The sequence below is a fragment of the Pteropus medius genome, unplaced genomic scaffold (assembly GCF_902729225.1).
Source record: "Pteropus medius unplaced genomic scaffold, Ma_sr-lr_union100, whole genome shotgun sequence".
Classification (NCBI taxonomy): Eukaryota; Metazoa; Chordata; class Mammalia; order Chiroptera; family Pteropodidae; genus Pteropus; species Pteropus medius.
Window position 1 is genome coordinate 880515 of NW_024349225.1, and position 26460 is coordinate 906974.

Here is a 26460-nt window from a genome sequence, read left to right on the forward strand (position 1 = left end):
GATTCACCTGGTTTTTAGAACTCTCAATACATCTCATCATTCTTTTAATGTTGGTGACTGAAAAAGGCTAAACCAAGGGTACATTATATAAAGAACAGGGCTGGGTGTTTTGTTAAGCAAGACAGTATTTTATCACCAGATGCAAAGCAAACACACAAACTCTAAAACCCTTGTTATCTACACTCTTCCATGTGAAACCTTTGGTGTGTCAAAGAATTTCAATGTAGACCCCTTAAATGGAAACTCACTTAAGAGTTTTCCAGGACCTAAGATAATAGTGAATCTCATTTCTTCACTTTTCACTTCTGTACTATCCCACTGTATGGGCAGTAACCAGATGAGACTATTTAACTGAATCAAAAGTAATAAGATTCGGTCACACCAGCTTTATTTCAGGTCCTAAATAGCTGTATGTGGTTAGTGGCTATATTGGATAGTGCAGACTTAGGACATTTCCATCATCACAGTAAGTTCTATCGGACAGCACCGCATATACTCTGTATACCAGGTGGCAGGGTCATCTTAGTCTCAATACTGCTGGCAGATATTGACACAGAAAGATCAAGTGACCTATCTAAGGATGCACGGCAAGTGAGTCTTATAATGGAACTTAAACTGACATCTCTGGGACCCTAATCTAAGAATCTTGCTCGGTTGCTTTTTTCTTCTTTGAACCGTATCTTAATGTAAAAAGTGACTTATAGCCTCCAGTTACAAATTACTTGACACCTTGGTTGGTCTGAATCAGACAGGTCATATCACAAGATCTCTTAAAGTGGAAAATAGTAGTACTTTAATTTCTAAATAGTCCATACACTCCTGCTATCACCCTTGAAAGGAATCAGTAGCTTTAGAAAGTATTTCCATAATTTTCTTTGTATGTCTGTCTTTAAATATTTCGATTAAGTAGGATTTACAGCACAGTAAAAGACAGAAATTACATTTTGTTTAGGTCATCATTAAGTCATTTTGTTATTACTCAATGTACCCAAACTGAATATAAGGGAAGGTAGCCTAAAAAAACAACTTTTATTTTGAAAAAATAAAATGCTAAGATTTAGAACTGATCTAACACTGGGAAAGATACTAAGTGAGGATGATAATAATGATAGCAAACACTTATATATCTACTTATTATGTGCTAGGCACGTTCCAAGTGCTTTACATATATTAATTCTATATTAACTCAGTTAATCCTCACACCTATCCCATGAAACACTATTATGCTTCCCAATTTTAGGAATATGGAAACCGAGTCAGAGAGAAATTAAATAGCTTGTCCAAGGTCACAAAGTTAGATAGAGTTAGGACTTGGACCCAAATAGTGTGGCTCCAGAGGCTGTGCTCTTAGCACCTGGTTATACTGCAATGTCACTAAACGCTGAGAAAATTACTCCTGTCATCCCAGCATCATTGGCCAGAGCCTTTATTATCCATAATTTTAAATTCAGGAAATGTCCTCACTTCATAATCGCTGTGTATATTTTTCTTTTCTGAGTAATTCCTTGAGTATTTATTTTGCTTTTCATTAGAGTTGTGTGGAAATTATAAATAGTTTCCCTGAACTACAAATAACTGTTTAATAGTTGATGCCAAAAATGCAGCAGATATAAACATAAAATCAGACAGAGTCCCAATCCTTGGCCTAATGGACATACTGAAAAGAGACTTTTGTTTCAGAGTTATTTTCATACTCTGAACTATTTAAATGTTTTTATTTAAATAATTCCTTCCCAAATTTGTGCCAGGGGCCTATACTACGCCAAATCAAAGAGTTTATAACTACAGCTATCAAAAACATCTTATCAGATTATAAAATTTGGAAAGCTCTCAAAGGGAATTAGAAGAACTGGAGGCTTTCAAGATTTGCTTCTTTTCTAGAGAATTCTGCCTTGAAACAGTACCAAAAACCTGAAATTGACATCATAAAACTTCCTTCTGAAAATAGCCATTTAGTGGGGGGAAAAAAAGGGTTTTCTCAATTTAAGAATCTTTTTTTTCCTGGTCTTTAGTCTTTCAGTCAGTCACCTGATAACAAAACTCTAGACTGGAGTCAAGTAATCCAGTCTAATTCATTCATTTTACAAATAAGGAAACTAAAGTCTATAGAGATGAAGTGACTTGCCCCAGGTCACAGAGCTAATTCGTCAGAGCCCAAAGTGGAAGCTATTCTTTTTGACTCAGCTTTTTCTATACCTGGTAAAAGGGCAGGGGCAATTCTTCCTAAAGCTATATTCTCAGATACTGTCACGACTGTGCAACACCATGTACTAGGGTACAACTGGGCCACGTCTAGAGGGATGTCATTAGTGGACAATGATCTGGTTGCTGGCAGTGAAATGTGTTGTGCTGGGACAACAGCTCATGAAGCCAAGCGATCTTATAGGGACCTACCTGAGTTGCCAATCAATCCTCACCTGCAGAGGCCATATGACAAGGAAAAAAAACCAAACATTTTTTACTTTAAACTCTATTCCTCCTCGGAGCCAATGTCAACTTTAAAGAGAAAAAGGCAAAACACAAACAATGAAATTGAGAGATTTATTTTAAAAAGAAACTTCCAAGGAATGTGTCTGCTTCACATTCAGAGCTGATTCCAGCCTAAGTGACCATATCATCGATATCTGCAATCTGTGATCCCTGATGTTTAGAAATCATGATCCCAAAGCACTGACTGATCCCAAATCAAGAAAGAATAGTTAAATTATATCTAGTACACTGTGTTAAGACAAGAAAGCATACTATTATTAGATTTTACAATGGTTTTCAGCCAGTATTGAAATAGAAAAAAGGAGTTTTCTGGCTAACCAGAAAACTTCTATTCCCTGAGCATCTCAACTAATTGAGGTTGGTTATAAGGAGACGGTCCTTTCTAGACAATCAAGTCTAGCGTTACAGAACTTGCCAAGAAGAAACTAAATCAATCAAAGGAAAAGATCTGCCCTCCTACCTTAAAACAATAAGATATTAAATGTGAGTGATTTTTTTCACTCTTAGAAACAATGTACAAAGTCTACACAATCACACGCATAATAAAAAAAAAATTATTAATCTCCAAATCTTCCTATGTAATTGCTAGCTGCTCTTTGGGTCAATTAAATACTAAAACAATAAATTAAGATTGCTTTAGCACAGAACAGATAGGTAAGTAGTTGAAATAATATATATATAGCAGGATGTTTCAATTCTGCTAGACTGCCTGCTCTCGTAACCCAGAAACTGGACGTTTCAGGGGACATTTCTAAGTCCACCCACGGGAAGACTCAGTTTCTTCTACTACGGGTGAACCCTGTACCCTACTGGTCAGAACTCCCCAAGGCATAGCTCAGAATTAGAGGCCTGTGTCAAGCAGCAAGTAGTATATTTTGGTAGAGAAACCGTCAAATTTACTAATTCAGTGATCCCAATATGTGAAAAAGAAAAGGCTCAGCAGCAGTAAAAACACTAATAAAAGAATGAAAATGTTAAATATGAGATAAAGGACTTGGTTAAAGGAACAAGGGAAAAAAATCTTTCTGGTTAGTAACCCAAATATCTCTCGAATGAAATTTTTAAGGTAAAAAAATCATTTTTCAGATTACATTGCAGAAACCAATGAGTAAACAGAGTCTGCATTAAAACTTTCATATCTTAATCCATGTGGAAAAGCAAACTATTTTTGACAATTTCATCGATTCCTGTAAAGCCTGTAGTACACTCGTCACGTGGCTAAAATCGTGTGTAGGCATTCCGTTGCTGCTGCTGTTGTAATGGCTGCTGGGCTTGCTGCTGTTGTAGGCGGATTTGCTGGGAATAAGGGTCTTCCAGGGATTTGACAAATATGGTAGTTCTGGGACCAGTCTTCCATACAATACCATTGGCGTCTTTCACTGAAGATTCCACTGTAATATTGTGTGTTCCAAGGATAGCAAAGTTCAACAGAAACTGAGTACTAAAGTAATCATTATGAGGCTCAACCCTCTGCTCCATCTCATTGGTCATATTGTCAATGGGTATCTGCAATAAAAGAATTGTTAAAAACAACAATAGCTAACATTTATCGAGTGCTTACTATGAGCTAGGTCCTGCCTGAGTGCTTATTTAAGCCATGCAAACAACCAAGAGGTACGTACTATTATTATCCTTGCTTTACAGATGAGGAAACTAAGCAGAGAGGTTAAGTAATTTCTCCAAGTTTACACAACTAATGAGTGGTAGAGCTAGGCTGGCTAACTCTAGAGCCTACTTTTAGTTATGAAGTGATACTGCCTCCTATCCTTGAGGAGAACGAACTCCTTGAGCCTTTCTCAACTCCTGCACATGCTGCCCTTTCTCCCTAGTGAAGGAGTTCAGGACATGCCACTCCAAAACATGCTGCTTTGGCATACTGATTATTTTTAGCTAAAGGCACTTAAGAACAACAGACGCAGGAAGGGCTCTCTGCTCCTTTTCACCTGAAACAGGCAACAGAATCTCCCATGAGAAAGGTAGCCTCCCTATACCAGGAAGATAAAAACATCCTTATCACCAGAGACTGAGAATCGACACTGAAATGGATCTCTATGAACAAACCTACCAGTCTTGCCCACTGCCCCAACAGATCTAGTCAATTCCCCACAACACACTGCCCCAAGCCCAAACCCCTTTGTCTTGTCATTTTGTCATGAATTTACCATTTCTGTGTCTAAAAGGTATATAAGCTTTCTGCTCTGGTCATTTCTCTGGGTCTCTGTTCTCTTGTGAAGACTCCCATCTACATGTAAAATTTTAGCAATACTTGTATGCTCTTCTCCTGTTGATTTCTGCCTTAATGTCAATTTAATCTTAGGCCCAGCGGAGACTCTAGGAGGATATAAAAGAAATTTTTCCTCCCTTACATTTGCATACCCAACCCCAACTTCAATTCCCATCTTCCTTTAGTCTATGAAGAGATAATCTGAAGAAACAAGATGCAATAACCTGTTTCAGGGAGTTTAAAATCTAAGAGACATAACACTAAAGGAACATAAAAAGTATATGTAAGTTAGGTTTTTTCCCTCCTAACTAGTCTGATTTTATATTTCTTAATATGGTGATTCTTCCCTCAGTATTAACTTTCGAACTTGTACATTTGCTCACTTAATCAGTGTCTTGTTCAGAATGGCAATATATGTTGTAATACAGATTTGTGGGCTCATTTATTTAGCTAGGTACTTGTGCCCTTGACCTTCAAAGAACAGAATAACACCTGCTGGTGTATCCTTGGCTCTCCCCGAGATGAAGTATGGCAAAGAGATACTTATTCTGAGAATGCATATAAAGGTAATCTTAATGAATAATTCACTAGATTGCTCTACGTTTATGTGTGTTTCTGTTGTATAATTAATTATACAAATGCACCCTGAAGCTTTGTCTCAATAAACAGTTATCATGAGGCCAGTTTTCCAGAGTCATCTACCTGTAATATTAATGAAAAGAAGTCACCAACCAATTTAATATCTTGGAATTATTTATAGGTCTTTTCCTGTTTTTGTTGTTGTTGTTGTTGTTGTTGTTTATACATTCAACTTTATTCTAGAGTTTTTATTTCCCTCAAGACTATGTCTATCAAACAAGAACTTCCTTAAAAGGACCAGAAAACGACCTGATCTCTCTGAACAGATGATGCACTTTAAGTTGCAAACTCACCGAGAGTAACATTACAAAACAATCATGAACAATACAGCTTTTTCTACCAACTTCCTGACTTAGGTCATGCCTCTCAAGGGATAAATCAGCAAGCACCAAACCAGTACTTCCCAGTTTAAATGTTTTTTTTCTTAATAGTAGAAATCATTATATACAAGGAACAAAGAGAACCATGGTTACTGTTCTTTCAAACACAAAGTGAGGAAAAAGTGGCAGACAGGGACAAGTTAACCATGTGAATTCCCATTATGATCTGTGACAACAGAGATCACGCAAACATAATAGTTGTACTCTAAATACAGTACATGATTTTTTTCATCAGTCACCAAATATTTACTGATTGTCTATATAAGGCGCCATGTTTTATGTCACGAAAGTCAAAAGAGAAGACGAGAAGAGAATGAAGGCAGAGCCTTATCAGATTAGGCAGTGGCAGAAAGAGTAAGTTACCAAAGTAAAGGTGAGGACGGCTTAAACCAGACCTTCCTTGGCTTTTTAGCCTAAAACCACCAAAGAGAATAAAACACTCCCTTTTTGTATCTTTACTGATACCCCTTTCCTTGCGATAAAGCTCAATTCAGGCATGCCTACTGCAATAAACCTGGACACAACCAATTTAGCCATCTGAACAGTCTGTTCACACAACTGTGTACTTGATCCCATGCCCCACTTACTGTGAATAAACCTGCAAGGAATTGGAAGGAGATGTTTAAAGGAACGAGCATTCTACATTTGGAAGACTGGTATTTCATGGGCACAGATTCAGAACCTTAGCTTTGGCGAACAAACTAAAAATGATTTTGGTTAACTTACTTCATGATTTCTCAAAATGGCAAATTCCCATGGTTATATCCATAAGGAAAGATTTTACTTTATCTGACCACTGTATGTCAATGCTATCTACTTTTTTTTTTTGAAAATGCTAAAATTTACTTAAAATAGAAAAAAATAACCAGATGTGTTCTTTTGGGGGAGTGGGGGCGAGGGAGACGCTTATTCTCCACTCCTGACGTTTCCCGTCACATGGCGGGACCTTTTGTCAGATGAACAGTGCTGGTCTCCAGGGGAGGTGGATCCTGCTGACTGTAAGTTTCAGGGTGGGAACTGGCACGGGGAGCTCAGCACCTTCTCCTTCCTTCTTCTCTGGGCTTCCGGGTACTCTTTCCTGCCATCAGTTTTACAGGGGCAGGCTCTTGTGTGTACTGGCTGAGACTGGGTAGGAAAATTCACTTTAAAGGTACAAGGCCAGGAAGTCCTTGCCACCAGGCACCTGAGCTAGGATTCTCACGGCTCTAATAACACTCATAGTCTGCTCTCTGCCTGGATGCTTCGTTTATCAACTGGTTCCAGCAGGGAAAAGAGATGTGTTGTTCATTAGCACCTCAGACCCCAATGTGTACTTTTAACTCATGCCCATCTGATCCCTTGGGAAGAACTGCAATCTGCTTAACCGTGAAAAACGCTGGAAAACTTCCATCAATGAGTTGATAAAATTCACATCACAAATCTGCCTCTTTTCTAAATTACCTTGTAGTCTTGTCCAGATTTACTCTGTAGCGTGGAAGAAACATTCAGACAGACAGACTGAATTTTGCGAAAAAGTCCTGGTTTGGATCCATGCTGAACCACTCCTTCCACCTTCAGCGCCAGCTGCTGGTTATTTTGGACAGCGATGGGCTCTGCAGGGTTCCGTGGGGATGGTGACAGAGCAAGCTGGAATAACAACATTAAAATAAATGCTAACAACCAAGAACAAGCTTCCTTCCAACAAACATGTCTATGCTAATGGTTAGTTATAGGTTAAAACACCACACAAACACACGTGCACACGCCCGCACGCACACAAACACCCTAATGACCTGACTGCTGACAAACCAGAGAGATGTCACCTTTAAAGTCAAAAGTTGCTTATCCCTAATGCCTCCTTTAAATATCCCAGTTTTGTGTTGTTTTTGTACCCCAAACCCCCGTTCTTTTTGAGGGTAACAGAGGATTAGAGAATAGCAAAGGCACTGTTCTCCCAATTTCTGGGGTGGGGGGTACATTTCTTTGACAATAAACCAAGTCTAGTAGGGAAAAAAACTGTAAATTTTCTTGTCTAGCTGCTGTCTCTTTGGTCTTAGGTAATTTTAAATTGACTATATTCAAAGGCAAATGAACTTGAATTCTAAGATTACATACACAACCAAGTACCATAGTATAAAAGTCAGTTACTACACATGAACCAAATAATATTTTAAACCTCTCATTAGCGTAGTTTTTCTTTAAAAATATATTAAAAATCCCCAATACATTTCAACTATAGAAAGTCAAGTCTTGTTAAACGAAAAGATAAAAAATTGGGTCTTTTTGATAATGCTGAGCCGTTGAAGTAATCAACTCTGGAAACCTGCCCCCTTAGGACTTCAAATCTAGCTAATTAATTTTCCTTATTATTCAGGTCATTTTGAAATGGCATGCTTTGTTGTTTGTTATTTGCAACCAAAAGCATCAGAATGGGTGCAAAAGTGCATGGAAGATATTTACTGACAGGGATAATCCAGGAAATCTTTCAAAAGTGACAATTTCTCCGCTTTCCCTAGAATTCCCAATTCTTTGAATCAAAAACAGCTTTTGAATTTTAGTGGCTTAAATATATTAAAATACTAACTCTACTCATTAGCCAGCTCCTCAAAACTTGTTATTCAAAGACAAAAGTACTTTGGAGGTAGGCCTGGAGATGTTTTACTAGACCTGAATCATTCAAAGTTGGGTCTGAATAGGCTGATCAGAGGTGGACTCAGTTCAAGAACTTTGTAGGCTACTATGATGAAAACCACTCAATTTATTCTTGGAGTAGAGAGCCAAGGGACAGAGCTCCAGGTACCCAAACGTGTGTCTCACAGCATTTGGTACTGACAGGTATTCCACTTCCTTCACCAAACCAGCTGGTAAAGGGAAGAAAGGCTTACGACTAAAGGGCATAAGTTTCATCAAAACCAAAGGTAAGATCCTGAAGAAGAGCCATGTCCCTCCCACTTAACCTGTGGAAGATAACTGAGTTTTTAATCTATATTAACCTCAGTATTCTTCCTATATTACCTTAATGCTGGTAGACTGCAGTTTCTGGAAAAAATATCTCTGAAATGAAAGAGGAACTTTCAGCAAAGCAATGATGGCATTGCAGAGGCATGCTGTATGCTAGTGGGGGGGAAAAAAGAGAAACTGAATCAAAAGATAATAAATGTCCAAATTTCATCAAGAAATGGTACTTTCTAGAAGAAATTTAAAAACTACCAACACTTGCATAGATAACAAAATCAGTAACAATAATACCACCAGACTTGAGTTACCATTTAGCATCTACTTAGTTTCTTAGGGTGCAGCTCAGAAGGAACATGAAAATAATTTAATCAATGTCTCATACAGATGTGTGTTTACTTCAAAGATAATCTTTACGGTCTCCCTTAGCAACTAATCTCAGTGTCAAACAGTTACTTGTTTTAATTCAATTCAGCAAATATGTATTGACAATATTATGTGGTAAGCTGTATGTCAAGGAGTGTCCTTAAAATCTAATCTCTTTAACATTATATCCTGCCGATTTCTTCTAAAACACTTGCTAAACTGATGAGAGAACAGAATGAGAAGAGCAGGAAATGGAAGAGAGCTACAGGGAATACCAGCACCTAATGTGCAGGCAGGGCAAGAAAAACTCTCCAAGGAGCGAAGTTCAAAGACAGGGTGTTATGGACTGAATCCACGTTATCTTCTCCAAATTCCTATGGTGAAGCCCTAACTCTCAATGTATTTGGAGGCAGGGGCTTTGGGAGGTGACTAGGTTTAGATGAGGTCATGAGGATAGGGCCCCATGATGGGATTAGTGTCCTTATAAGAAGAGACAGACCAGAGCTCGCTCTTTCTCCGACACATGAGGACACAGTAAGAGAGCGGCAGTCTGCAAGCCAGCAAAGGGGACCTAACCAGGAACTGGACTGGCTAGCACCTTGATCCTGGACTTCTCGGCCTCTAAAACTATGAGAAATGAATGTTGTTTAAGCTACCAAGTCTATGGTATTTTGTTATAAGAGCCTGAACTAAGACACTGGAGAATGGCCAGACAGGGAGGAGAATATCTGGGTGAGAATGTGTCAGTCTATTCTGTGACTGGGAAGTCAGAGGAGAAGACTAAATAAATAGCCAGTGCTCAGCAGAGCCAAAGGCAGCAGAAATCAGTGGGCTAAAGGTGGACAAGTATACTAAAAGGTATCAATGACACCACTTGGTAGGAACTGATTTTCTGCCGGTCAGATAACAAGCCCAGTTCCTTCTGTTTCAATTAGCCAGTGGTTCTCAACCCTGGTGGCATAACAGAATCACTTGGGAGCTTTTAAAAATGCTAATGCCTGGGCCTCAACTGCACAGATTCATATAGTTAATTGGTCTAAAGTGGGGCCCAGATACTGATGTATTTTTTAACAAGCTCCCAAAGTGGTTCTAACGTGTAGCCACGTTTGAGAATAACTGCAACTTCAGTTAACTTGTTAAAAAAGAAAAAGAGTTTTATCTGCATTCTGGCAGAGCAGATTTGACATGTTAATGTGACTATGGAGCAACTACAGATGAGCTACGTGCTTTCATGGATCATTATCTCATTTTATCCTTATAACAATGGGAGGTAGGTACTATAAACTGTTATAAAACAGGCACAGAGGAAACAGGCACAGAGAGGTTAATCTGTTGGAGTCATACAGTTTTAGTAAGTGCCAGAGATGGATAAAAACCCACTTCCACGTCATAAAAACTCAAGTAAACAAATGCCACTTACCATATAAGAAACAGGGGTATATTTCCGATTGAGTGATTCCACCTCCTCCAAGACATGATTATACACAGACATCATTCTTCTCTCATATTCACTATCAGCATGGGCTGTTCCAGTAGATCCATATTCCTGGAAACTGAAGTCAAAATCAACATCAACTAATGAACCAAAATAGTAACTATATTAATGTCAAAATGTGTCAGGTACTTTCTACACATTCTCATTTAATCTTTAAATTAAGTACATACTGGTAATTTCATTTCATAGATGAGGAAAAAGGCTTGGAGAGGTTAAGTAATTTTGCCTTCAGTCACATAACTAGTAAGTGACAAGGTGAAATTCAAACCCACACCTGACTTTAAATTATACAAGTCTTAATCACTTCGGTTGTTAAGGAGTATAAAAAAGTATTTAAACCTTGTCTCTGAAGTCATTCTCTTACTGTTTAGGCAGTAGAAATAAAGGTTAAGTACAAAGGAATCATGACAGACTGAATAAGAAGTTGGAATAGAAAAATGTAATGGACGAGCATCTCAAAATATTTTTTTTCTGATAATCCTGAAAAGTTGGTATGAGGTAGATAACATTCATGATTACAAACATCTCCCCGACTCTATCTCACGCTTATTGATACTGGCTCAGACACTCTGTTAGCTGCTAGAAATAAACAGTTGAATAAGACAAGGTCTCTTCTCCAAAAAAACCTTCTAGGCTATGAAACAGATACATAGATTTTGTAAAAACTACAGTGAAACATCAATGTCATGCCTCACTTGAGGTTCACTTCAGCAGTAGGTCTTTCTTTACATGGAAGGCACAAATATATACTATCAAGAATGGAAGTTTTAGAAAGAATCTACTCCTTGCAGTTGTACACTTGCAAATGAAACCCAAAGAACTCGCCCTTCAAGGTACAAGCTTTTTTTCCCCCAATTTTTCATTGCTATGAAGGACAAAGTTTAGGGAGATGCTTTTGGGGATGAAAAAGGGGATGGAAAAGAGTGAAGAGAAGTGGTAGCAAGGGGAGGGGGTGAGCGAGCAGTATGTGCGAGCTAGCTAGAAAACTCCCTTCACCCCATCCCTGCCGACCATGTGCCTATCTCTCTGATAAAAAGTTAATCAAGAGAAACACTAATTTCTATTATGTCAACCAGTAGTGCAATGATGTTTGTGTTATAGGATGTTACATAAGTATGGCACGATGAGAAATAATGTGAGCCTGGAAGTATCAATTAATTGGCAAAGACTGGAAAATACAGAGGTTTAAGAACATCTTCCAATTTAAAAGGGAGGAGCTTATTAAAAAAAAACAAAACAAACCAACACACTACTAGTCAAACACTGTAAACCAAGGAGAAAATAAACATAGACGACAGAAGGATAAATGGAAAAATAAGTTAAAAATACTAAAATTGATCAGATGAGTGAAGAAAAAAAAAAATAACCAGGTAGCCTAGTCCAAGAGAAGGCAAGGATCTGGTTATTGCCCTGAAAAGAAACGGTAAGTTCACGTTTTAGGGTAGAGAAATTTAAAATGCATTGTTGACTATATTATTTTTGAAGAATTTGGTCTTGGAATCTCAGGCCTTACTAGATTGGAAATTATAGACAGTTGAAAATGCATATTCCAAAAGAGAATACTATAATGGGAAAAAAGAATGGATTATTCTTTTATAAATACTTTGAAAAATTCATTAGTTAATAGCGGAGGGGAGAAAAATTTTAATAAAGCAAAAACAAGAATGTCTTTTTGTTTGAGAAACCAAATTATAAAAATTTCAAGTTCATGCCTTATTATATAATTAACTCAAATTTTCATATCCAACTTTAGTTACAATATACAAGAAGAAAATGTTCAAAAAGAAGAAAAAACATTCAAATTCAAATAATTTCTTCTCCCTTATTTTTCCAAGTCAATGTTGGGAAGACAGGGGGCAGGAGGCAAGTAAACAATGCGGTCAAAAAAATCCAGGTTTTGTTACTAGCTATGTGACCTTAGGCAAATGCTGGAGAAGCTCTTCTTCTTTGTTTCTTCTTCTATAATAACTCTTCCAAAACACTGTTGTGATGATTAGTAAGATAACATATCTGAAAGTATTCTTTAATGTAAACTATTATTAGAAATACCTTGCAGATTCCGGGTCCAAAATCAGAGCTTCTATTGCGTGAGATATCAGCAAACAGCTCTGCTGCTGTCTGGATTAATGTTAAGGTTATACCTGAAAATACACAAATTCACTATTGCCTTTAGATTATCTGAATATTAAATAAGTCAACGTGAGGATCATACTTTTAGTGTAGGTAACCATATATGATAGACTCAAATAGTCTAGAGCTTTTTTTTTTCTTTTAAGGGCTATATGTTGTCTGAAATAATGATTCTCAAATTCTGTCCCAGGGTACTTCAGAGGCTGCCTAATGTGAGAAGGGGGAACCAAGCAACAGGCTCTGTGATTCAATCACAGAGACTGTTTTTAATCTGTCTTAGATATGGGGGTTTCATTGACAAAAGCTAACAATAACAAAGTCTGTGGAGTGGACTCTAAGCTGGGGCCCAAGGCGTCTGCTGACGTACCTGAAACTACGCAAATTTAAGGAGTACATGCATATATGCCTTTTTAGGGGAGAGGGTCCACAGCATTCATTAGGTTTTCCATCAGTAAACTGAAATGCCAAGAACTATGGAGTTATAGGTCCTAAAACTGAAAAACAATTTATCTCTTCCTTCCTTTCAAAAAGGATTTGAGGCTGCTAATAATATGGAAAACTTAAAGAGGGCTCAGGGGACAAAAGTGATGACCAAAACTATTGAATAGATCTTTAACAAAGGTGATGGGAACTAGGGTTATTAGCTATGAAAAAGGAAGGTGAGGCAAAACGGAAAATGGTTCTCTGGTGGGAAGATGTTTTGTGTTATCTGTTGTAGCTCAATTATGTACCAAATATGCAACACTGCTAGGACTTGGGTTGTGGATGCTCTTTCTGGAGGTGGAGAAAGACCACCATTGAGTCACCGCTTTTAAAAAAGCCTGCTTAAAGCTGAAAAGTAAAATTATACTGATCATTTTAGATTCCAAAGGAAAAAATTATTAATTATAGTAAATCTACAGGCGGATCTGATATTTTTTAGTTAAGCATATCTGAATTATGTACTCCATGTTTACAAGAATACTTCAAAGAACAGAAATACTAAGGCAAGTTTAGGATACAGCTCTACATTTCTCAAAGTTGCTGAATCGGCATCAAAAGATGCCTGATAAAGATCTCCATATCGGGAAGCAAGGCTTCGGAATTCTTCCATGGACTGTTTCATCTATAAAGAAGGAAAAATATTAATTGTGATAAACAAACATGCTATCATTATTATATAAACAAAAAAACACATTTTACCTTAAGTTCTATTAAAATAATTAATATGGTTATAAACATCTCAAAGTTTCTTTAAAAATTATATGTCCCTTCTGTTTATATATATATACACGTACCATCTAGTGAGACATCATCAATCACTTTGTTGTTCTAATAAGACATCAGCCTATTTCTGGCAAGACAGATGAGTTGATAAGAATTTGATTTTAATGTCTCTGAGTCAAACCACTGATTTTTAAAGTTGAGAATTTTTCATCTCACAACTACCTCAAAAACCTCTAAAGTGTAAATAAAAACTGCACTGAAAATAAAGTTAAGACATGCCTGATTGGAGATGCGACCACACCTCTGAAGGTCATTCCCTAAGGTCATGGCAATTGTTGTGGCAATTGCAGGTGGGGGGCTTGTCTTTAGGCTATTACAAGTACAGATAAGTTGCGAGAAGGCTTGTAGAAGGTCAATCCTGAGTTTTACAAATTCACACTGAAAACTTAAAGGATTCAGTGGTGTACTGGCAGCCTGGAAAAAAAAAAAAGATATATTTAAGACAAGATAAACACAGCAGCAAGATGGTACAGTACACGAATGAACTTTAAAGGCAATGTTAATGTCCCATTTCCTAAGCTGGATACTGGGTATACTTGGATATATTTGTTGTGTTTTCTTTATATACCCTATATAATATATATGTAGATATTATACCTAATCGATATTTAATAAAAACAAAAATAAAAAATAAATTAAAAACCCACCACTGTAGGCAGAATACTGAGATGGTTCCTCAGATTGATGACCACGGGTATCCACACTTTATTTAATCTCCTCCCTTTGAGTTTGGGCGGAACCTGTAAAGTGCTTCTAAGGGAAAATGGCAAAGGTGATAGTTTTTGAGGATCTCATGTAGGTCCCTAATGAAGTGAGTTCATATTAATAAAGGGAGATTATTCTGAGTAGATTTCTCCTAATCTGGTAAGCCCATTAAAAGAGGGTCTTGAAGGTGAGAGATTCTCCTGTTGGCCTTGAAGCTTCCACAAGTTCCACAGCTGTGAGGAAATGAATTCTAATACGTGACTTTAGAAAAGGACCCTCAGCATCCTTGAACCTTAGATCAGTCACAGGTCAGAGAGTAAAAGGGCAGTCCATGTTCATACCTTCTTGGTTAAAAAGACAGAAAGCTATCATCAAATCCACACTTGCCGAATGTACAGAGTAAATACAAAATGTTTAAAAAAACCCTGACAGCACAGTATAATCAGAAACCTGAGAAGTTCCAAATGACTGTAGGGCTCACGCTGTCTTCCCTCAGACTACTCGCAAACAGAGAATCATCTCCTGATTTTTTTTTTATCCATATACTTGTGTATGGCATGCAGCAAATACTTATAAGTCTGTTGAAATAAAGAACTCCATTTGAAAAAAAGATAATTGGAGGCTCAACAACCTGCCTTGGGTCACAAAGTGTTAATGGCAGAGTAGAGACTAAAACAAGAGTCTTCTGTTTGTCAATGAGTACTTTCGTCCTATGTCAGAATTCAGTCCTTAATTACTGCCAAGCCTCATTAAATACACATACCACACAAATCATTAAAAGACTATTAAATATTCAACAGGGGTTTTCATAATATTAATTCGATCTGCCTCACAGTTTTGTGGGCCCGTTTCACAGTTTTCATCATTTACTATACTGAACAATTAACAATTTTCTGCTCTATATAAACTAGAAAATAATTCAACTGATTGGAACCAATAACTGTAACTTTTGATTTTCTGAGGCATTTATTAGCCTGATAACAGGCAACGACAATCTTTTCAGATAATAATCAAGAGGAAAGAATCATAGTAGTCAATGCTACCCTTTAAAATGGAGAGAAGCCGTTCCTATACTCCTGTTTTAAAACAACAATCAATCACAGCCAAAAAAAATCATAATTCAAAAGATATGTACCCATATTCTGAATATCCTGTTTTGTGTGTGTGTGTGTGTGTGTGTGTGTGTGTGATCTGTTTATTCTTTGTTCTGCTTTGAAGCATTTCTTTTGGGATGCTCATCATTAAAAATATCTTAGATTATGTGATAAATGTATATAAACAGGTACCAAAAGTTTTATGGTCCCATCTAAAGACATGCAATTTTAAAAGTTGTGTGACAATAGCTAAAAAATGCTTAATGTTAATTATGTAAGCTCTTTACTTTTAAGGAGAAAAAGTCCTTGCATTAATACAGAAAATGCTCATTTTAGGGAACAGGTTCTTACTTAGGAATATAACTGATTTCAAAGAAACAAGAAATGTTAAGAGTCTGCCTTCTCTGCAATGCCCTTACTTTCTCAGCAGAGAAAATGGAAAGTTTAGCTGGCTGTTAATTTGAAGTAGGAGGCTATTACAGAGGAATAAAAAGTGACACATTATGCATGCTTGATAATTTCTTCTTTACCCACAAAGCAAGAAACTCTAGTTTCTTAGTGAGTAGCTGCCAGGTGTGAGATGGGTGGGAGGTTTGTGTATGATGGTGGTCGTGCCCCAGGCTGGGGTCTTACTAATAGGATTCTGGAAAGGGAGGAGTCTATCTCCACTTATCCTTTCTATATGGATTCAGCAATCTTATGTGTTTCCTGGTACTTGATAAAAACAAGATAAACTTCCACCAATCTATGAATGTTAAAAAGTGGGGAAAGGGTTAAAGATTTACTTCCATGTCCTATTTATGACTTTAATATTGCCAAATATGTATCAGCAGGTTTTTCAATGTAATTAAAATAGAATAATAAAAGAAGAGAGATCATTTTCATGTAAGTCGTCATCACCAACGGAGAATTAAAAGGACTTACCGTTAGGGATGCAATCCCTTTGTGGTAGAATTTTAAAGACTCAGCAATGCAAGAAAGTGCTGAACTATAATTTTCCTTTTGCAACCCAGTGAGACACTGTTCTGCATGTGAGAACTCCTTCAAACTATTCAGCCAGAAGTAGAAATGTTCTGAGGCAACCTGAGTCAGCAAACTCTGATAAAGCTCTTTGGCCATGTCATGATTACCCTGGAAAAAAAAAAGAAAAGAAAAGAAAAAGAAAGAAAAAGAAGAAAGAAAAAGAATTAGTTGATGTAGCAGCTAAAAGACAAACCTAAATCCTGGATAAGCTTGAACAGTCATTCCTCGTATTATATAATTCTTTGAGACTCAGTCTAAGTATTTCCTCAGAGAAATATGCTGAGCTGCTTTTACGTAACCTAATGCCTGCAGTTCTTCACTAAAAACTTCTGAAGAGAAAATGAATGGAATTAACTATAACCCTGTGCTGGCTGGAAAATTACTGCTTGGCCCATGGGAATATAGGCTATCGCTCATGGGAACATAGGCTATCACCCATGGAAATATAACATTCTAACAATAAGCTTTCTGCTTCTGTACCCCCACTTGCACACCCGATCTGTGGGTTGACAGGTAGTGAATAGGAGAAAAATAGACCTTTGTTTTTAAGACAGAATGAGGAATGGGATTTACGGCTTAAAAGCCCTGTACCTCTACATTTCGGGGCTGCTTAATTTGGGGTCTGTGTACCCGTGGCAGACCCAGCTGGCTGAATAAAGAGTGTGATTCTTATAACTCACTGATTTCTGGTGGTCTGTGTGTCTTTTGGGGGCTGGTGGCTACAATATTTGGAGGCCCCAGCGAGATCTCAGGGAGTGGCCCTGGGATCTAAGACCAGACCGGCCTCCGAAGCGGTTGCTGTCCCTGTTATGGATTCAAAGGGGTGGCCAACCTGAGACTTCCAGGGCCCTTGAATGCTGTGACGGGTCAGTACAATCGTCAGGGATGCAACTTTTAGGACGCGCTCTTTATTCCTGGTCCCAATGGGAATCTAGAATCTCTGAGGCCTTGGTGTCTGGATAAAAAGTACCTTCCTGTTTCTGTTGACCGGTCAGTGGAGAGACTGGACACAGTCATATCTCCTAGACCATGGCCAGGCCGCGGGACGCCACCTCCTGTGCCCTGTTTTCCGGTTTTGTCTATTGTCTTTGGTCTTATCTATGTTGTAGGTGGCGGACTTCTTTGGGTCCACCTACACTCCGGTAATTGTTCTTGTCTGAGTGTCTGTTTTGTGTTTTCTGCGCAAGTGATAGAGGGAGTCTTGAGTTCACAGGAGAAACCCTTGGGGTGTCTTCTCTGACATTTCAAAGAAGGGTTTGTAGAGGGAGCTGATTATGGCATAAAGTTTTCTCCAGGCAGACTAAGAACATTGTGTGAAGTCGAGTGGCCGTCTTTTGGTGTAAACTGGCCTCCACAGGGCTCCTTTGACAAGGGTTTAGTGAGGAACGTTTGGAAGATTGTCACAGGAGACCTGGGACATCCTGATCAGTTTCCCTACATTGATCAATGGTTAAATCTTGTTCAGAACCCCCCTCCTTGGCTCCACCGGTATGCTCTCTCTAGGAGTGCGAGTTTTAGTTGTGGGTACCCCGAAATCTCCACCGGAGGACAGTGACTTTCCCCCACCCTATAATCCAGGACAACACAGGCCCAATAGCACCACCTCACCTCCCCAGGCACGGGCAGGTAATCCTTAGGGGCCTCCTGCTCCTGCTCTGGGCGGGGCACCGGCCGATACCACCACCCTGGCTGTTCTCTCTGGCGAGAAGCACCACCCCAGGGGCATCACACTGACAGGCCCTTTATGGTTTACGTGCCTTTCTCGACTAGTGACCTGAACAACTGGAAGGCACAGAATCCGCCTGTCTCTGAGAAACCCCAGGCATTAATAGGACTCTTAGAAAGTGTCTTTCAGACTCACTGGCCCACTTGGGACGATTGTCAACAGCTTTTAGTTACCGTCTTTACCGCGGAAGAACGTGGACGCATTCAGACTGAAACACAAAAGATAGCTGCGGGAGGGAGGGGAGTTGAGGAAACACAGGAACAGACTGAGGAGAAATTTCCCTCCATCCGCCCAGACTGGGGACACAATTCTCAGGCAGGGAGAATGGCATTAGATCGGTACGACCAGATTCTAATTGGGGGAATTAGGGTGGCTGCTTGCCAGCCAACTAACCTTTCTAAGGTAACTGAAGTTATACAGGGACCTCAGGAATCTCCTGGAGCTTTTCTTAAATGAGGCGTACTGGGTATACACCCCCATTGATCCTGAGGCCCCTGAGAACCAGCAGGCAATTAATATAGCCTTTGCTACTCAGGCAGCCCCTGATATCTGGCGTAAATTGCAAAAATGAAAAGGATTTACAGGAATGAACCTGTCTCAACTTGTTGAGATAGCCCAGAAGGTGTTCAACAACAGGGAGGCACTGGATGACCCCAAACGTATGGCTAAAATGCAAAACTACTGTTATCAACCCAGCCAATCCGTTGCCAGACCCAGACCCCCAAGACTCCGCTTCATGACTACACAGATTTCACTGACGCTGTGTGTTCCTTGCAGTCAGACCTCAAAGACTCCCCTCTGCCTGAGGCCGATGAAGTTCTGTTCACGGACGGGAGCAGCTTCATGCAGGAAGGAAGGAGGTATGCTGGGGCACTGATTGTAACTCTAACTGGCACCATCTGGTCACAAGCTCTTCCCCATAAGACTTCTGCCCAAAAGGCAGAACTCATCGCCCTCACTAAGGCAGTAAGATGGGGAAAGGATAAGGCAGTCATAACATACACTGACAGCCGATATGCCTTTGCCACTACACATGTAAACGGAGCCATCTAAAAGGAAAGAGGGCTTCTGACTTCAGCTGGGAAGGACATCAAGAACAAGGGAGAGATCTCAGCCTTACTTGAAGCCATATAGATACCTAAGACTCTTGCAATTGTTCTTTGTAAAGGACATCAAAAAGAAAATAGTCCTGAGGCTGAGGGAAACCGATGAGCCAATGCAGAGACAAGAACAGCAGCCACAAGGCCAGTGGGGCCCTCACCACATCTACTAACTGTTGTCCCTTACCCAGAACTGCCTCCGTCTCCGACCTATACGGCAGAAGAAGAACATATATTTTCAAGATAAGGGAGCCACTAGGAACCAACAGGGATGGTGGACAAACCCAGAAAGAAAAATCGGGCTCTCACGGCCCTTGGAAGGACTCACCTCCACCAACTACACCAGACCACACACCTAGGGCAAACTAAGATGCTCCAAGCTTTAGACCTCCTACTTTCACTTGTTAGAAGGGAGAAGAATTGCAGAAGAGATTGCCTCACGGTGCCCGGCTTGTGCCCAAAAAAGGGAAAGACAGAAAAACCTAGGCATAGGGAAAGAGAAACTTATCCGGGGGACCACTGGGAAGTAGATTTCACTGAGGTAACTCCGACTGTGGGGGGCTACAAATATTTACTTGCTTTTATAGACACCTTTTCAGGATAGGTAGAGGCCTTCCCTACCAGGAAAGAGACTGCCTTAGTAGTTACTAAGAAACTACTAGAAGAAATCCCCCCTCAATTTGGTCTCCCTGGAACTTTAGGGTCAGATAATGGGCCAGCCTTCGTAGCAAAGGTATCACAACAATTGGCTAGCTACCTAAATTTGCAATGGAAACTCCACTGCGCCTACCAGCCCCAAAGTTCGGGCCAAGTAGAGCGAATGAATCAGACCCTAAAAGAGACATTAGTCAAGTAAGGATTAGAAACTGGTGGGACCTGGGTAGAACTTCTCCCCTTTGCTCTTCTCCAAGCCAGGTGTACTCTGTATATTAATGGATTCACTCTATTTGAAATTTTCTTTGGAAAACCCCCACCTTTAGTACCTAGAATAGAAGATGAGAAAAAGGCAGAACTACGTAACCTTGTCTTACTTAAATCTTTATAGGCCCTTCAAAGTGTACAGAAGGAGATTTGGTCCTGGGTTCGTGCTGCCCACTCAGCCCCAGGGGACAGACTTCCCCATCAGTTTCAGCCTGGGGACTCTGTGTGGATTCAAAGTTCACTTCCAAGGGACTAGAACCCAAATGGAAAGGACCCTTCACTGTCTACCTGACGATGCCCACTGCAGTTAAAGTAGACGGCATTCCATCATGGATTCATCACTCCCATGTGAAGGCAGCACGAGAGTGGACAGCTCAGGAAGACAGGCCATTAAGACTAAGACTGAAGCATACATAAGTATAACCCTTTGTTTCTTCCTTTTTTCCTCTTTAGCCCATGCATTCGACCAGCCACAACCAAAATCAGAAGGAGCATTAATAACTTTGCTGATGACAATACACAAGGTCTTAAGTAACACCACCCTAGACATAGGACAAGATTGCGGGTTGTGCCTAAACCCAAAAACCCCCTTACTATGTCGGGGTAGGAACCCTTAAATTTAACTGAGCTCAGTAGGCTAGAACTTCAAGTCGATTCACTAACAGAAGTCGTCCTCCAAAATAGAAGAGGTTTAAATTTATTATTCTTAGAACAAGACAGATTATGTATGGCTCTAGGTGAAACATGTTGCTTCTATGCCAATAACTCTGGAATAATTAGAAAAAGCTTAAGACTAGTACAGAAAAATTTGGATGCTAGGGAAAAACAGAGACTAGAATCAAATAACTGGTTTCATAAGATGTTCAATTGGTCACCATGGCTAACAACTCTTCTATCTGCTGTAGCTGGACCTTTAATCATCCTCCTCTTTTTGTTAACTTTTGGCTCATGTTTTCTTAATTTCTTGTTTACATATATAAGAAAAAGAATTAATTCTATTAGACTTTTAGTATTACAAAATAGAGGCTATGAGCGAATTCCATATGAAGAATCAAGGATTTGATTTTCTGCTAAGGCCAGTGGGGAATGTGCTGGCTGGAAAATTACTGCTTGGCTATCGCCCATGGGAACATAGGCTATCACCCATGGGAATATAACATTCTAACAATAAGCTTTCTGCTTCTGTACCCCCGCTTACACACCCGACCTTACACACCCACAGGTAGTGAATAGGAGAAAAATAGATCTTTGTGTTTAAGACAGAATGAGGAATGGGATTTAGGGCTTAAAAACCATGTACCTCTACATTTCAGGGCTGCTTAATTTGGGGTCTGTGTACCCGCGGCAGACCCAGCTGGCTGAATAAAGAGTGTGATTCCTATAACTCACTGATTTCTGGTGGTCCGTGTGTCTTTCGGGGGGTGGCGGATGCAACAACCCAAGCCTAGAATTTTAGTTCAAAGTAAATACTGACATTCTGTATGAGCTCTTTAGTGGAGTGGGGAAAACTCCAGTAAGCTCTATCAAGTGACTATTGGGAGTACTGTGCCTGCCTCTAGAGAGAACTGGGGAGGGTAGCTGCTGGGAGGAATGTAAATGCAATTTAATGCCTAGAGGCCAGCGATGATCAATGTCCTACAATGCTTGGATGCTTGGGACACTTGGTTATAATAAAGAACTGTCCTGTCAATAGCAGTTCTCTGTCATTTGAAACATGTGCTTCAATCAACTAGAAATAATGCTTCTCCAACTTTGCTCTCTGGACTTACCCCAAAGGATTTTTATACTCTCTGAGCTCTGTATTTCCTCTCGAACAAAATTAATGAAAATTGTTAGGCATTCCATACGCCTGAGGAGGAAGCAGAATACTAAAACTTTCCCGTTTCCACATAAGAATGATAAGCTTGGAGAGAGGTGTAAGGATGTGGTGTACTGATAAAGGGGGATGAACACGATGGGCGGGAGGCAGCGGTGGTTATGAGAGTACTGGGTAAAACGAAAGTAGTGCGAACAACCTACACATACAAAGAGCTCAGATTTTAGAATTACTGTGCCACTTCCCAATAACAACATATATGTCATTCTGTAACGAGAAAAGTTAAAAATGAGGTCCTTTCTTTCATCATCTTTCAATACTGTGACTAAGAAGTTCTTCCATCTTTATATTCAGTTTTAACTAGGAGTAACAATCATACAATCTAAGGTTTGTAACCCGCCATTTTTACCAACCCAGTTCACACAGAAGGATCCCACGTACCATTCTGGATGCCTGTCTGGCGATTCGGTACACAGTCCACCCATTGGAGACACTTTCGAGCTGCTGTTTAATTACTGCCTTTACCTCAGGAGAGAGTGCTTTCTGACTGGCGACAAAAATCACAGTGGCCAAACTCACCTAACATTGAGCAAAAAGTAAGGCGATCAAAAAGTCATGTATTTCTATCTAATGTCATAACTTTAACCAAAAGGGAGAAAAACTAATTAGAGCTCATTAAAAAAGAACAAAATTTGCTTTCCTTTGACATTTAATTTTTTACCTTGAAGTCATTAAGTAATATATTCCACTGCTCAGGGCATTGTTTATAATAGCAAATAATTGGAAACAATGGTCATAAATGTGGATAAGTAATGATAAAAACACACAATGAAATACTATACAGCACTAAAATGGATAAACTAGAGGTATATTTACTGATAGCACTTATGTAAAGTTAAAAATACACAAAAAACATAGCATTTTACTTAGGCTACATACTAAGGTGGTAAATGTATAACAGGCATGGGAATGGTAAACACCAAATTCGTAATAGTGGTTACTCTGGGAGAAGGGAGTTATACAGGGAGGTACAATTCAACTGCACTAGTAATATGTTTTTTTAAGCTAAGTGATGAATACAAAAGTTTTCACTGTATTATTCTTTACATTTTTTGAATATTATGTTTCATAATTTAAAATTGCCTTAAAGTAGTACTAACAAAAAAGGGATAAAGTACATTAGTTGAAAATGCTGCTTCAATAAAAAATAAACTTGGCTAACTGCTTCTTAGCATTCCAAAGCTGATACAGACAAAGGTCCATACATATTGTGATAACAGTATGATGTCATTTCCATGACCACTGCCACTTGGTCAGCAGAGTAACCCTTTCCTGATAGAAAAAGATGAGATGGGACAACCTTTCATACAGCTCCCCCTGGAGGATTAAATATAAAACAGGCTTGAGTAAGTAATTTCATTAAGCTTTTTCTCAAGCCCTAAACTCAGCTGACCAGAAACAATATGGAGGGGCCAACTTAAGGCTTCCATCTAATTTATGCCTGTTTAGAATGTAGCCTCCTCTCAGCCTTGGAGAACTTTCAACTAAACATTATTAAAATGCTTCCATGTCTTCTGTTTCTTTCTAAGCATGCACCTTTCCCAATCCCAGGCCTATAATGAAACCTAAAGTGGATCCTAAATAGCCAAAGAGGTCCTCGATTGGAAAAGAGGAATCTGGGCTAATTTATGGTCACTGTCATTATTAGGTCTTTAACTTATATTTTTGGAAGCACAAAAAGGATCTTATTTATCTGCTCTGTATAAAAAAAGAAAAAATCTATTTCATTTTGTTCTTTGCAATAAAACAAAAATATCAGATGGAAGGCTTTGGTTATACTAAGATGACTTGATAGGGCTTAGGAAGAAAGAAGTTTTAGATCTGAACTAAATAGGGCTTTCTAAATCAAAAGTGGAAATAGTAAAAAGCTTACGGTTCCAATTCTATTTTAACTTTGGCATACCCTTGGTCTTGGATAATTAACTTTAACTTGTTGTTTTGCTTTTTAAGTAAAGTCAAACAGTAATGTTAACTTCTTGAAGTAATTCTCATAGATCAGACCCTATTCATCCATCCACGGCAGGATCAAAAAGTGGCTCTTTACCAGAAGTTCCTGCTGCTTGTCTGTGGCTGATCGTCCAATCACCTTGTAGAGTTCCACGAGGTCACCCAGCATTCCATCACCCAGCACCGGCAGCTGCATGGCAATGGCAGCCAGGCAATGGCACATCAGGATCCGGGCAGCATCCTGAGCACTGTGCAACTGAGTCAACAAGGTCTCAACCACTGACTGGCTAAGATGGGGTCTGCCCTTGGCCAGCTTCACCATACAGTTCAGAGCAATCTGCACAGTGAAAAGGAAATGGATCAGTTATAACCTTCACTGAAGGTATTAAGTGAAACTTTAAAGAACCTTGTATAAGTTACTGGGAAAAATCGAAGAAAAGGTTTTTTTTGTAGACATAACATTTTTCTTCATAAGAAACATATGACATAATGAATCCCATTTTAGTATCTGCAAAACGTGCCATGTTTAAAACTTAATAACAAGTCAGGACTGAACATTAACCACTCATTTTGATCTAAGACTATTAAAAAAAAAGACAAGATGAAAATCATAAGGAATAATTCTAAGAGGCGAAATATATGGCAAGCTAAAAGTCATCATTACTGTACTTTCATTACTTTTTAAGAACTGCTTTGAAAATGTGGTTTGCAAACTTACTTATTCTATCATCTCCCAAGATGCTAATAAAAATATAGATTCCTGGGCCCTACCCATCCCAAACTTAATGGATTAACTCTGCGTATGCCTGTGTGCACACACATTTGGGTTACCGAGAGTTCACAATTTAAGAAAGGTGCCACAGGGAAGAGACTTCTAATTTTTTCTCTTATTTCTCAACTGAAAGCAAAAACCAATTGGCTTTAGAGCTTCTATTCAGCCCAGTTAATAGCATCAGTAATATCTCAGCCACCAAAATTAGATATCCAGGAGTCTTTTCACTGTTAATAGCCAAATGATTGCTAAGTCTAGATGTTTTTCTTTCTTTCCTTGTTTAAAAAATCTTTTGTCAAATCTCTTACACCTACCTCTTTAGCTCCTTACCATTCTCTACCACAACATAAATCCCTTCCTAATTCTAAATCTCTTGAAAAGATGAGCCCTTTAATCCCTCCCTTACACTAAAACCATGTAGTTCTCAGTGTGGTGTTAAGATGTAATAAGCTTTAAAGTCTGATAGACCCAAAGATGAAGGTCAGCTTGCCCTTTATTAACTAAGTATCTTTGAAAAGTTATTTTATCTGAGTCTTAATTTCCTCATGAGTATAAAAGGAGGACAAATTTCACTATATGGAGTTACTGTAAAGATTGAAAAAAAATGTGTATACAAGCCTTCAAACACTAAAACACTGAAATTCTCACTGCTCACTATTTCCTCAAACACTGAAATTCTATCCCATCTTTCAGGGCTCAACTCATGAGGCATCTACTTGTTTAAGTCTTCCCTAATATTCTTAGTTAAAATTAATCACTCCCAACTCTGTTCTCTCATTAGAATTGCACTTTCGTCTGTACTATCAGAGAACTTGGTATCACAGGCTCTTATATCACTGTCATATCCTCTAAATGGAGAGGTACTTTAATATAGGGACCTTTCTCGATCACCTGTGTTATGTATACCTCACTGTGTGGACTCTAGTGTTTTACTGACACCCACATATGGGAGGAAAATAATTTGGTTTGCTTCTTTCTTTTTTAAAAAAATTTTAAATAAACATATTGTGGTTCCAAAAGGATTCTGCAGATAAATCATTTGCTGAACACATGTTCAGTGAACACATTGAACACCTCTGCGTTATCAGCTTTTATTTAATGGTACTAATACCTTTATTGTTCATTACTATGACCACACCATTACCTTTTCTAAACATGCTATATTCCCTCCCATTTTGGACATCAAAATTCTTACACTCTCCAATGTATACCTAATAGCCTTTTACTTCTATTCTCCCTGCTTTTTAGAATTATTAAGTTTGTACCATCACATATTGTATGTCATGTTTCACTCCAATAAGAGCAGACCATTTCGCATTTTAAAAATCTTAACTATCTCAAAGATAATTTCTATAATTAAATGAAAGTGATA

At 38.8% G+C, this 26460-nt stretch overlaps 1 protein-coding gene across 3 annotated transcripts in view; it reads right to left on the minus strand.

The window, feature by feature from the left end:
* Window positions 1-2527: 2527 nt before the first annotated feature.
* Window positions 2528-26460, minus strand: part of INTS7 (integrator complex subunit 7) — a 55744-nt gene continuing 31811 nt past the window's right edge. Inside the window, exons 11-20 of one of the 3 annotated variants that reach the window (XM_039881145.1) lie at window positions 24414-24653; window positions 22751-22888; window positions 16648-16854; window positions 14144-14338; window positions 13660-13763; window positions 12578-12646; window positions 10454-10586; window positions 8728-8766; window positions 7174-7359; window positions 2528-3996 (exon numbers count right to left, since the gene is read on the minus strand). In XM_039881145.1, coding sequence (XP_039737079.1) covers window positions 3709-3996; window positions 7174-7359; window positions 8728-8766; window positions 10454-10586; window positions 12578-12646; window positions 13660-13763; window positions 14144-14338; window positions 16648-16854; window positions 22751-22888; window positions 24414-24653 — 1599 coding nt within the window. In that variant the 3' untranslated portion in view covers window positions 2528-3708. Of the gene's footprint in view, window positions 3997-7173; window positions 7360-8727; window positions 8827-10453; window positions 10587-12577; window positions 12647-13659; window positions 13764-14143; window positions 14339-16647; window positions 16855-22750; window positions 22889-24413; window positions 24654-26460 lie in introns of all 3 variants that reach the window. The other 2 variants (XM_039881144.1, XM_039881147.1) reach the window with 2 other exon arrangements.